The sequence below is a fragment of the Larimichthys crocea genome, chromosome XVIII (genome assembly GCF_000972845.2).
Source record: "Larimichthys crocea isolate SSNF chromosome XVIII, L_crocea_2.0, whole genome shotgun sequence".
Taxonomy (NCBI): Eukaryota; Metazoa; Chordata; class Actinopteri; family Sciaenidae; genus Larimichthys; species Larimichthys crocea.
The window spans coordinates 9,393,743-9,405,912 of NC_040028.1; the positions used below are offsets into that span (position 1 = coordinate 9,393,743).

The 12,170-nt window shown below is 39.2% G+C and overlaps 1 protein-coding gene across 1 annotated transcript; it reads left to right on the top strand.

Annotated features, from left to right (window-relative positions):
• Positions 1–2,208: 2,208 nt before the first annotated feature.
• pou1f1 (POU class 1 homeobox 1) lies at positions 2,209–11,923 on the top strand. Its single transcript, XM_019268082.2, has 8 exons — positions 2,209–2,383; positions 2,727–3,286; positions 4,985–5,146; positions 5,684–5,782; positions 10,630–10,893; positions 11,108–11,272; positions 11,437–11,497; positions 11,587–11,923. The coding sequence occupies exons 2-8, from the start codon at positions 3,151–3,153 to the stop codon at positions 11,825–11,827; spliced, it is 1,128 nt and encodes a 375-aa protein (XP_019123627.1). The 5' UTR covers positions 2,209–2,383; positions 2,727–3,150; the 3' UTR covers positions 11,828–11,923.
• Positions 11,924–12,170: the final 247 nt, after the last annotated feature.

Here is a 12,170-nt window from a genome sequence, read left to right on the forward strand (position 1 = left end):
AAACTTCAGTTTCGGAAATATTTTTTTTAGCTTTTAAGGCAATCCATTTAACGATGGACATTTTACTCATATCCAAAGAACATGCAGATTGCTTTGAAAAATGATTGCATCATTACTTATAATCATTAATGAGCTTTGTACACTTCAAATATTTATAGAATTATACAGAAACACTTCATGCAATCAACTCTAGATTATCAAATAACACACACGCACACACACACACACTGCGTCTTTTCATTAAAAGATGCTAAACTGCTAATGAGCAGGTAATTAAGTTTTATACAAAATGTGTCATGCTGTTGTTAATTGCAGCTTTATGTGGTGCAAAGGCTCATGACACACACACACACACACACACACACACACACACACATAAGTTTATTAATCGTCTCGTTTTCATTTTCACAAACACGCACCTGGTACACTGTATGTACGGATGTGATACCTGTGAGAATGTGTCATTGCACTCTGTTCCCACTGCGTGTGTACTCTGTATGTGTCAGTGTGTGTGTGTGTGTGTGTGTGTGAAGGGGAGGGAGGATGAGGAGGGGGATCTAGGACAGGTGCTTTAAGAGAACCCCTTTGACTCATGGTCTCTTCACTAATTAAGTTTAGGCTCTTTATGTGCATATGTATGTGTGTGTGTGTGTGTGTGTGTGTGTGTGTTTGTGTGTGTGCGTGTACTTGTCTGTCCATGGGAAAGCTTTGCCTTTTTAACTCCCGCACACTTTGATTTTCTTTTTTTAACCCACCTAAAAGCACGTTCAGTCTACCCTGGTTTGATCCAAGGTTTTTGAAGCTTTTGCCTTTGCTGGTATTTTAAAATAGCAAAAGTTAATATATTATGACGTTTCTTGTGTTTTGTGTTACTTTCTAAATTTTTAGCAGCCTTAGCTCGCTTATACCGGAAACCGCAAAAGTAAAAACTAAAATTTTTGGCATACATTTTCTGAATCCGTCTACTTTTTTGTATTTCCATTAAGGCTATATTTAGATGTTGTACGGGAGATCTGCACATATGTTAAACTGTAGACACACACAACCTGCGTGTTGAGTTTGTCATGTTTTCACCTTTATTCAGTATTTAACAGTTATAATTAATTATTTCTCAGATCTTTTAGTCTAAATTTGTAATTGTTAATTTTGCTTTACACTAGGGTACTTATTGATATACTGTAAAACAGAGATAGTTCAGATAGTCTTTGTGTGCAAAAAATAAGCCTGCATTCGCCAGAAGGGAAGATGGTCTTTAGCCTGAGTGGGAGTTGTTGGCTGAAATAAAAGAAGACAGAAAAGTATTTTAAGAGTGATATTGCTGTTGGTGAGAATTTTTTTTTTCTATTGTCACGTATCATCACACTCAGTTGTCGTCTTAATATCAGGGATTCATTTTATGTTTCTATCAAACCTGCTCAGAAAAGATATTTGTTAAAAAAATATTTGTGTCACTGTGTTTTGTTGAAGGGACGATGTCTTCAGCATTTGGATTTTAATGCTTACAAACGTGACACATTTTAGCTACAAGTAATAGACTTTTTTTTTCCAATTCATTCAGTATATGTAAGTCAAACCGTGCATTTCTTTACCCTACTTTTCTTTACCTGAGTAAACTAATGGACTCAGCAACCTTACCGAAAATCTTTTGTTTGAAATACAAATTTAAGGAGAAACATTGCCGAAAGGACCAAGCGCATAAAGTCCAAATTTATACTGCATGATGATGCAAGTTGATCCGTGCCTGCCACCCACCATCTATTTTCCAGCTGCTGCCCACCTACATCAACAATAGTGAAGCATCGTCCAGGATAAACACAAACAGACACAACAGAGTGCACATGGTGACTACGCTCCTCAGATTAACCTTTATCCTCCCTGATGACACCTGTTGTCTTTACCTGGAGCGCTCTGCACTCAACACAATATAGACACCATACTGAAACAATGCTAACCTTTTCTCTCACTCACTCTGAGATTATGCTACATGAGTTTTTTTAGCTGTGGGCTAAAGCAGCTCTGCTGACCTCCAGGTCAAGCCGGGTTTGTCCAACAAAAAACATCCAATTTACGCTTAAAAGCTCCTGCAAGACAATAAAATGTGTTCGGCCAAACGAGTTGAGTTTAGTGTTAGCTGAGGGTACACACAAACAACTCAAAGTGTTATCTGTTATCACATAAAAAAGAAAGAAAGAACGCATCTTTGTTGTTTTAATGAGCAGTCTGAATGTTCACTTTACTTTCCCATTGCGACTACAACACAACCCTGTAATCAGGGAGAGAGACGGGCAGATAGCGAGAGGGGGAAGAGGAGAGGAGGGGATCGGGTTTCTCAGACGCTCTGTACCCTAATCCTGGATTTGGAAACGGGATGAGGAGAACGCAGGTAAGGATAAACACAAGTAATAACAGCACTGGCATAGAATTGGTAGGTGGGGGTAAGCAGCTTGATAGGAAATAGAGGGCCCCATAGGTCGAGAAAAGGGGTGGTTAGGTGTAGGTGGGAGGATATAAATACCTGCAGTAGACAAGGGCAGCAAAATGCTGAGGATATGACAGACACAGGCTTACCTGCATCTGTAAAACAGAGAGAAAAGGAGGCATGCATTGTAGAGGCCCTAATGAAAGTAAGGTCTGAGAAATAACTTTGAGCAGAAAAGTTGAATTGAATTGAAGAAATACCAGAAATGCCAACTTGAACCTGATGCTCATCACTATTCATCTCCAAGAGTCTTGACTAAGGATGAAGATGTGCCTAAAACTGTGAAGAGTTCTGGCTGGTGCAGACAAAAAAAAAAAAAGGTAACCTATCACAGTTTTTTACCTGTATATTCCTGAGTGACTTAAGTGAGAACTATGTTTGACTGAGCCAGAGAGAAAAGAAGATGATATAAGAGGATAAGAGGTGACAGAGGACAAGACGCAGCAAGATAAAAGACCAGACAGAACAAGAGAAGGCAAGACAAAGTAAAACAAAACAAAACAAGACACGACAAAGGAAGGCAAAGAAACAGATTTCAAGAAGACAAGACACAGGACAAGGATCCAGATCCAAACAAAGCAACACAGGAGAGCAAGCCCAAGAATCGAAAAGCAATTAAGGGATCACCTGAAATTTACCATTGGGACCATTCAAAAAGAGCCCAGGGAAGAATGGCATGCCAGGCATTCAGTACCGACTCTTTCACCCCACTTGCGGTAGACTCACCCTTGCCAATCCTTATGCACCATGCCTCTACCACTGACTGCCTGCCAACCACCTCCCATGCTCACAGTATGGTTTCTCCGGGTAAGCTGGCCTCAATTCATCGTCTGTCCTGTAATGTCAAACGCAAATTTCTTTTGTGTCGTTCACTTCTTGTGTGTTTTACATTACAAAAGTAAGAGTGAAATAGAAGTAAGTGTCTGAATGATATGGATCACAGTATCATCACACCCCAGCTGCAGGAAGGCACTTCTCTAACAACTACTTCAGTGCTCCACTTCAGCATTGTGAAGCTATACAAAGAAAGGGTATAGGCCTTGGCCTTGATTTGCTTGCGTGATAGTGACTACACTATTCATTATATAGGAATTGGGTACATTGGGTGCTGCAGGTGAGTTATGCTTCATGTAGGGCTATGTCGACCTCTAACCGGCTCAACACATGCCCCTCTTACCTCGCACAGTTGTATTGTTGTGCAATAGGGGTGATGACTTGGATTGAAAAATACATTTGTACAAAGCCAATCCAAATTATGTAAATGTATCTCATCAGCTGGTTTGGCCCAGCTGTCTCTACTCAGTGGATAATTGCTTTGAGGATATGTTATCAGTTTGACAAATTCCCTGAGGTCTTTTTCCACGATGGTGTATTGTGGAGAAAACTTCCTGGGGGTTTCAGAGCCTGCTGATTGTTATCGCTTAGAATAGACCGGGTTAGATCATGCAGAACGTTAGTCATACTATTCATTTATGAACAGCATGTCAAACATGTCTTGTAAAATGGATTTATTTTTACTCGGATAATCCTTAAAATAAGATTGACCTGGTCTATATGTTTTCTGTCTTCCAAAGAGTATATAGCCAAACAGTGAAATAAGACCATTTAATACAAAAAATGGAACATTTACTGAACAATAATAATAATAATAATAATATAGTAACAATAGTAATAATTGTATTGCTTTTTAAGGCAGCCTCAAAAGTCTTGATCAAACATGGCACAGGAGAACAGAACAGACTGTGGGTGTTGATGCGTCTTAACAATATACCAGGATGCATGCATTAGTTCAACACCGAGCTGCATAAAAATACGAATACATTAATAATTATGTAATTAGCACAGGACATGACCAGAGCATTATTCAGCTATATTTAAATACACTTAGCAGAAAAGTGGATCCACAACAGCAGAGGTCTTAATCCAGCCAGGAATGACTCTCAACAATTAAAAACATTTTTATGTTAATCTTCTTGGTTTTAAAAGCTTGTGTTTTTAGTTTTCTGCTACTCCATTTCAAATCACATATAAGGGGGTTGTGTAAGCTGACATTTCTCTCCAGTGTCTAGTTTAAAAATTCAATGTGTTCAACTCGCATCACATCTTTCTCTTTCTGTCTGTTCTGCCTGCACAAGTGTCAGACTTACATATCATCGGTCTCAAATATTAGCCATCATCCGAATGTTTCTCCCTCTTTCTGTGTGACATGACGGAGCTTTCTTTGAGAGCAATTGTTTACATTATATTTCTGATCAGAGATATATAAAACTATATCAATGGAAAGGTTTGGTGTGTAACTGAAAGTGATTATTTTAGTTCAGAAGCACTTTGGATAATTCTTCTAAACCAACACATAGCTGCTGTTTTCATTTAAAATATATATTTAAATAGTTTTCAAAGCCTCATCTGATCTGTGCTCAGATCAGAGCTATCACATCTCTCCAGTTCTTTGTTCGCTGATGTTTTGTTCTCGGGTCATATTATGACCACATTTATCTCCACCAGTATCATCTGGGCTGTCCCTGGGCCAGTCCTCCAAGCGCTCCCACATGCATCTATCCACCTCATCCCTGGGCAACGCCCTTGGCAATGGCCCGCCGAGTCTACATTACCCAGTCACCCCCTGTCACTACAGCAACCAGCAAGCTACGTATGGCATGATGGCAGGTGAGTGGTGGTGATGGTATTTGTGACAGTTATTACAAGGCTGTCAATAATCTCGCACTGTTCCTCAACTAAGCAGAACAATTCTTATAGTCAGTTAATTGTTTAATTGTTATTAAGCAACAGTGGCTAATATGTTCTTACTCCAGCTCGGAGGATTCTTACAAAACAAGCAATTAAAAGATGTTATTCAATATTTTCTGGCAACTATTAAATAATTATATAATGGAAGGATAATAGATAATATAATAAAAATATTTGTAGCAGTTCTAATGTCAGCAGTGATAAATGTTATAAGATGATAAAGAGGATGACGTTTCATCAAACTGGCACAAACTGATTTCAGTCCACGTGTGGACACGTCACTGTCAACTAATTCACCAGTCCATTCAAAAATTCAGAGTCAAGGTAATGTTACAGTGTTGTGCATACAATGATGACTGTAATAGAGTTTTTTGATGGTGGTCAATGGGCATACAGAAACATTTACAATGGTTTATATAATAATAAAGGTCTCTCTCTCTCTTTCTCTCTTTCTAGCTCAGGAGATGCTCTCTGCCAGTATTTCACAGACTCGTATCCTGCAGACATGTGGTGTTCCTCACCCTAACATGGTGAGCGGTGCAAACCCATTGCAAGGTAAATGATCAGATACACTCTCTCACTATCAGTCTGACGGACGCACACACACACACACACACTCACTGGCACACACTATAATCATTCTGTCCTGGCCTGCTGTTCGACCCAATAAATTGAGCAGACAAATGGTTTACATCCACTTCATTTTGATTCAATTTGCCACCAGTTGAATCAATTTCAGACTTGATTACCTCGCCTAATGCATGAGCCTGTTAGCACATATGTTTAATATAACTGTTAAAGACAGAACAGTGTTGGTGTTCAGAGATTTTTTGCTTCTTCATGGCACAGCAAATTTTTTGGTGTTTTTATACATGACAGTCGACATTTAGCTCTTTATATTGTAGTATTTCCTTTGCAACATTTCATATTAAAGCAAACCCCCAGAGCACTGATATCAATATTGGCATATATTATATATATATAATATTTTACTGAATTTTAAAAGCTCCAAAAACGTATTTCCTCAATCAGCTTGTCATTATAAGTGATGGTCCTATTTTACACAAAACTGCTTGAAAACTAATTTCACATGGGAGATTTCTGTTTTTAATTTTTTTGTCTTAATGCTTTAATAAGGAGTCAAATCAGCTCAAGACATAAGTAGTACAGGAGCTCAAATATATAAGTAAAGTAAAATATAATCAGAACACAGAAAAGAATAAAACAGAACACTGTGGTAGACGGTTTTACAGCGTACTAGTAAAAGTGTAAACTCTAAAGGTTGTGCAGCAGTATAGTCAATATATATACAATTATGCACATAAATACTGGGACGGATTAACAGCTTTTAAGCAATTAGCTAAATTGAAATAAATGTGATTTAAATGGGCGTAAACAGTAAGTAACCAGGTAAGTTAGCAGGTGGAACTTGGAGTACAGTATGTATGCACAGGATAAGTCAGTATAGTACAGCTACATAATAACTAAAGATGCAATCGAAAACTTAATTTGTTGTTTATTTAATCACAAATATTAAATTTTATTCTGAAATTGAAAAGATTTAAAAGTTAAAAGGCTTTAAATCAGTCCTGCACATTGATCCTTTCTCAGGTCAGATATAATTAATAATGTAATCTGTAATTAAAAACGAGAAATGACATTATGCTATGCAATTTAGATTAGCATTGTCCCTCTCTCCTTCTCTGAAACCACTTTAAAGTAGCACATAGTGACTGAGTCGGGGACAAGGGTCTTTTTTGGAGAACCTGTGACTTGTTCTCTCTGTTCCAGCTCCAACTCTGTCCCAGCAATGACATCTTGTAGTGTCAAACCACTACATGACACCACTGTAGTTTCTGTGTCCCAGATATGAACACAAACCAGGAGAAAAACCCAGACATATCCAACAGGTAGAATCTATCAGACAGGGATGCCAATGTGCAAGTCTCCTGCATACTAATCCCTCTGAATAATGAGGACGTACAGAATGTCTGACAGAGATAAAAAAATATTAAATTTTAAATGCATTTCTTTGTTAAAGAAAGTATAATTGAACTATTACATTTCTGTAGGATATGATGAAGTGGTAGCAAATATAGATCAAAGAGAATATGATCTAAAATGTAACCCAGGTGGCACAGAATAATTAACATTTGCAGAGGAGACTAGATTGCTTCTTTTAACAGACAAGACTGTTAAAAAAAAAAAAGTAGGAATTTAACCACTCGAGTGTAAACCTGTTGACATCGACCCAAACCTTTTAAATAGTCTAATAAAATTGTGTGGTCTGCAGTATCAAAGGCTGTGCGGAGCTACATTAGGATTACGATTAAACAGCTGGCCACATTTATTACCATCAGGAGGTCATTTGTCGCTTTAATGAACTCTGTACTGTCAGACAGATAGTTTGCAGCATTCGTCTTCATCTTGAGACAAGAAAGGTAAATGGATATATTGGACGATAATTATAAAGGACAAAAGGGCTATCGCTTAACTTGAAAAGACTGCCTTAACAAATCTAGTGGTTGCACATGAAGTGTGCAAAGTTGTGAATGGCAGCACTCAGTAGGACAGGACAGCACTAAACAAAACTCTGATTATGTGAACTGCATAAAGCGCAGGTCAGGGTCTTCTCTGGCACTTTTATATAACGCTTCCAATACTTTCTTCCAAAATATATATTATTTTAACAAAAGATCAAGTAAATAAATGTAAGCATAATGTGAAAGGTGTTGCTTTATGTACCCACAGAGTGCTTCCTTCACCTCGTCAACCTTTTATGCAGCACAAAATGATACATGCATGGAGCATTTCACAGCTAAATAGTCAGAGTAAGATCAGATGCTGATGTTGCTCCCTATCTGCTGCGTAAAGAGGCAACTGCTTGGCCATATGAACTTCATATTTTCAGTGAGAAAAAAAATCAATATTAATGACAGCATGTAGTTAGTTTGTTACTCAGTTTGTCTGCCTTACCACACTCTTTGGATGCTGCAGAGGTATAACAAACCAGAGTCCATGTATACAATTAAAGCTTGTAAGGTGCTTTCACAAATTCCACTGAGCCAACATGTGTTTTGAAAGCGGTTTGCTGTCCAGATTGTCTCCACTGCCGTGTGCACTGCAGCATAGCTGTATGTACAATCCCCAGGGAGCATCAGTGTGGGCATCAGGCACAAACAAGGCTTCTCTCTTTCTCCAGCATGGTGAGGTGAGGTGAGGAGAACAGGATGCCTCCAGCTGAATCATCCGTTACTTAAAAGAAACATTGATATTGTAAGGAGAAAAGAGTTTGAGAGTGCATCCTCATAAAAAAAATAAGGTGCAAGCATACTTTTTTAGTGCTTTTCAGTTCTCCTTGATGTTGATGTTATTTGGAAATGCACCTAGATATTACCTCCGAGGTTTAAGAAGAGATTTTAAGTGAGTCCAGCTTCTCCCTGACAGCTTCAGGGTAAGAGAAAACCACTGATGCCTACAGTTTTAGTGCTCTATAGATCCAACTGAACATTTCAGAGTAAACGACAGCATCCTTTTCTCCACTCCACTTTTGGTACCCATTTTGTACATGGAACTCTTACTGCATTCACAATTTCTGCCACTTTATTCCCTCTAGAGAGAGTCTAAATGGCTCAAACGCCACTGCTGTCAGGCAATATTTAGGTCAGTGTCAGGTGAGGCTTTAATGGAAATTTTGTTTTCTCGGGTTCTATAGCAAAAAAACTTTCGTTATGTGCAGTTTAAATGAGGACTTGTAGGATTGCAGAGGCTCATCCTGATTGAAGAAGAAGATATACACTTTATTAACCCCTCAATGGGGAAATTCTTTTTTCACTCTATTTTTTTATTTACATGCATTTTAACCCAGACACACACATGCAGTACAACGGCATAGACATGCAAATGTGGAGAGAGATGGTGGAGTGATGGGCAGCCAGCCAGATGGGGGGGGGGGTGTGTCAGTGCCTTGCTCAAGGGCACCTCGCTACCAGCTAGCTGTCCACCTTCCATATTTTTGGTCCATGTGGGACTTGAACCAGCCACCCTCCAGTTCCCAAGCCAAATCCCTATGGACTGAGCTACTGCTGCCCCCTACTCTGGCTGAGTAGATTAATTTAAACATCACTGGCCCAAGCAAAGCCTGTGAGTGGTTTAGCCCTTATTAGTATAAATGTTGTGGACAAAATATTAGAAACAGTAAAGCACAACATAATATAACAAGACCACAAACTACAGCCTTTATAAAGTTGAAAAACTGAAATGAAACCTTTGTAAAGGTGGCATTTGTCGCCTGTGTTGTTTTCAATTGTTTTAAGTGAGTGTAAATGATAAAATATACGGACATGACATTGCAACGTCTCTGATAAATAACGTGCAAGCAAAAATCTGCATAAGCACTGAAGACAAAAGAAGGAATATACACAATATGTATACACTGTATATACACATTTATCTCTCTTATCAGTCGTATGCAGTTGTGTAACATAGTTTGCGCTGCACTACAGTCCCACTAACACAAGAGGGGAGTGTTGCATTGTTCATTATAGGTACAGTTTGAGCTGTGCTGATACTATCAAAAGCAAGTAGTCCTCACAGTTCAGAGTGGTTAAGATTTCCCTGCTTGTAGACCTTGATCACAAAATAGGTATTGCACATATGATGAGTATGATATAAAACTGATAAGTTGCAGTTGTTTCCTTTCAAGTTTTTATAAATATCATATTGCAAGTTACGATTGGTCACCTACCTATCTGATTAGTCTTGTAGTAATTAATACCAAAAGGAAGAAACTAGCAGCAGCTCCACCGAATCCAACCACTTAACATTAACAGCTACCCTGTAGATGCGTTGAAGCATTTGGAATATTATAATTGTAGCCTGTGGCGTATTACATAAATATGACAAACCTGTTGTTTTTTTTTAAAAGTTGCGCAATGTTCCTGGATAGAGATCTTTTAAATCAAAGACGTTTGATGTGGCAACATGGAAGACAAAGGGTATGAGTGTTCTGGCAAGAAATAAGTTATGGGTACATACTTAGAATAAAGTAGAAAGAAAAGAATACCTGCTCATCAAACACATTCAGATGAGCACTCATGTGAATGGAGGTCCAGTGCGTGCTACATAAAAATACACACTGGCTATCAAAGCAGAATGATAAACAGAAAGCCTGCAGGTTCCAGCTGTTTTTATTCTTAGTACTTCAGTACGTCCCATGAGGCCATGTCAGAATATTTTGTGCTGTCAGAATAAAGGCTCTCGGGATAGCTGTGGGAATAGTGGCCATGTTGCTTTCAGTACCCCTCTGTCAGTTCAACTCCCTTGCGACTCTTACCAACTTATTTTCCTTGTCTGTGTTTCCTCTATGCCCCGCTGCCCTCTTTCTCTCTCTTTGTCTCCAGGGTCTCTCACTCCTTGCTTGTACAAGTTTCCAGATCACGGTCTAAGTAGTGGTTCCTGTGCATTAAGCCATGGTTTCTCCTCACTACCCTCTGCCTTCCTTACAACTGATGAGGCCCCTGGGGGCCCCGGTGTTGGAGAAATGAAAACCGACGCCCAAAGAAAGAGCATAGGGGACCCAGATGATGCCCCTGCTATGGACTCCCCACAGATACGAGAGCTGGAGATGTTTGCCAATGATTTTAAAATACGAAGGATCAAACTTGGTGAGTCTTTTTTTACTAAAATCATAATATTAATACCTTAAAATGACAGTATTGACCACAGATCCTCTCTGCTTTGCATGTAAAGCAAACAGCCATGCAAAGATATTACACCACTTAGATACCTTACCACATAACGCTCCTTCTGTCTGCTGCCTCTCTGCTTGTGTGTGTATTATATGAAGTGTTTCTATTTCTGCTTCATTTTGACTGGCAGGCTACACGCAAACGAATGTAGGCGAGGCTCTCGCCGCAGTGCACGGCTCAGAGTTCAGCCAGACCACGATCTGCCGCTTTGAAAATCTGCAGCTGAGCTTTAAGAACGCCTGCAAGCTCAAGGCCATCCTCGCTAAGTGGCTTGATGAAGCAGAGCTGGCTGGAGGTTAGTCACACACACACATCCACATCACTCAGCTTCCATTTACCTGGATATCTCAATGAGAAGTGTTTTTGAGCTAGTGTAATAGGATCTGCTAGAAGTTATTGTATTATGTATTGTCAAAACAAACATGCTAAAGCGCCAACATATTCTTTTCTTTTCTGCAGCCTTGTACAATGATAAAATGGGAATGAATGAGCGGAAGAGGAAAAGGAGAACAACTATTAGGTATCAACAAGAAGCTTAGATACGATCCATGCCGTACAATGTTTAGTTCCACAGAGTTAATCTTCTCTTTCCCTTGTTTCCCACTGCAGTCTAGGAGCTAAGGAGGCTCTGGAACACAGCTTTGTAGAAAAAACTAAGCCATCCTCCCAGGAAATAGCCCGAATAGCCAAAGGCCTCCATCTGGAGAAGGAGGTTGTCAGAGTGTGGTTCTGCAACAGACGCCAAAGAGAGAAACGAGTCAAAACCAGCCTCAACCTCAGCACCTGTTTGTCCAAAATCAGTCCAAACTGCATTGCACAGATGAGCAAACCACAGAGACCACTGACGTAATTGTAAGGGTCAGCAAGAGAGCATCCATTCACCTCTAGCCTGATTGAGGCTCTTTCATGACTACAGCCAGTGAAAATGTATTATTCTTTTCTTTTTTTTTTATAAAATGTCACACGACACAAATCATCCCACTATGAAGTGGGAGAATTTTACTGAACAGGAAACAGAACAACCTTGAAATAATAAACACTTCCCTCATCCTGCGTCGAGCAGCTGCTGACGCACATTTAAAAGATGAGAACAGATGAGATTTTAAATCCTGCGATGGTCAGTCTGCCAACAAACAAAACCTGAAAAGCATATTTCCACTAAAACATCATTTCATCGATTGATCATCGTCATT